We start from the raw sequence: 1,551 nt of genomic DNA, 5'->3' as shown, positions 1-1,551 counted from the left end.
CGCTTATAAAATGGAAGAAGAACTACGAAAGGCTTGATTCAGGTTTACCCAAGAGACTTGATACGTAGGCAGCTCCTCTCTCAAAAGAAGAGTACATCCATTTTTTCCATCAAGACCGATCTCATCAATAGGTTACAATTTTATACCTTAACATTAGTGCTGTCTGCCGGTTCATTTTCTTGAGAAACATCACCAACACTAGCATATTTCTCAAGCCCACGAAGCCTGGCCAATTATGGAAATCAACTCAAACTCCTTGTAGATCAAGTGCAAAATCTACAAAACTCTTTCTTAAGTCTTTAAGAAGAGAACCAAGCACTTCGAGAACAGGTGACCTCCAACACAAACAACACAACTCCAGACGCAGTAGACAACAATGTCATCACTGCACTTACCAACAACACGAATCAACATCTAAACGAACTCACTCAACGTCTGGAATGATCCAGAGAAAATGCAAGCGCTGCCCAGATCATCTAGAAAATACTCTAATCTTACAGGGCATCACCTTTCACTACTGAAATCAAAGACAAGTAGCCTCCCCCTGATTTCATTTAGCCAAAGTTTCCAATGTACGATGGGAGCACATGTCCAGGTCAACACATAGCTCGTTTCAGCCAAATACTGACGCTCTATAGCACTCCTGACTTTGATTACCTCAAGTGTAGACTTTTCCCAACAAGCTTGAAGGACGGAGCATTGGATTGGTTCTACACTTTAAAACCAAACTCAATCAGTAACTTTGACATGCTGGCGGATAAGTTCGCTGTAGAATTCGTCCACAACAGGAAGAAGAAAGCTGACCTAGACTCACTCTTCCAGTTAAAGCAGTCGCACAATGAGTCCATTCAATCTTTCCTAGGTCATTTCAAGAAAGAGTTGCTGTCGATGGAGCCAGGACTCAAAGAAAGTTTTGCAACTTTGGCATTCTCTAACTACCTACAAGACAACTTCGACCTAGCAGACTCCCTCATGAAGAACAAACCAGAACGACTGGATGAGTTATACCTACGGGTGGACAAGTACATCAAATATGAGGAGTGCCGTGAGCAGCATAAGGGCTAAGAAGTACTTGCAATTAACTACACTGGGGATTTCAAGAAGCGGCAGTCGAACAACAATAAAGCTAGCCTCCCAACCACAAGTCTCCAGAAGCCATCCTACACCAAGCAGGAGTTCTCTAATTTCTCCAGGTCGCCGAGTTACATCCTGAAGAAGATCCACATTGCACCTTTCATCAAGCCTAACATCAACAAGGTGATAGAAATCCCAGGACGACCATACTGCTAATTTCACAAACTACATCACCATGAGACAGACAAATGCTGGAGTCTTAAACATTACCTCCAAGATCTCGCTGAGGAGGGCAAGCTGAAAGACTTCTTACCAGACAACGACCTAAGACATAAACTAAATGCAAGATGGAACCGCAGCCGAAGTCGTAGTAGTGAACGACCTACCAGAAGAAGAAGAAGAAGTCGAACATCAAGACGATCTAGGTCGGTAGAACATTCAAGGCACCACAGACGACAACATTCCTCAGATCACGAG

General features: G+C 43.3%; 1 protein-coding gene across 1 annotated transcript; it reads left to right on the top strand.

Moving 5' to 3' along the window:
* Positions 1-570: 570 nt before the first annotated feature.
* On the top strand, positions 571-1,065 carry LOC147503147 (uncharacterized). Its single transcript, XM_086604726.1, has one exon. It carries the CDS (start codon positions 571-573, stop codon positions 1,063-1,065), a length of 495 nt encoding a protein of 164 aa, XP_086460852.1.
* Positions 1,066-1,551: the final 486 nt, after the last annotated feature.

The sequence above is a fragment of the Coptis chinensis genome, chromosome 4 (genome assembly GCF_015680905.1).
Source record: "Coptis chinensis isolate HL-2020 chromosome 4, ASM1568090v1, whole genome shotgun sequence".
Classification (NCBI taxonomy): Eukaryota; Viridiplantae; Streptophyta; class Magnoliopsida; order Ranunculales; family Ranunculaceae; genus Coptis; species Coptis chinensis.
Note: the sequence above shows the minus strand (reverse complement) of the source record. Positions and strands in the feature narration are given on the sequence as shown.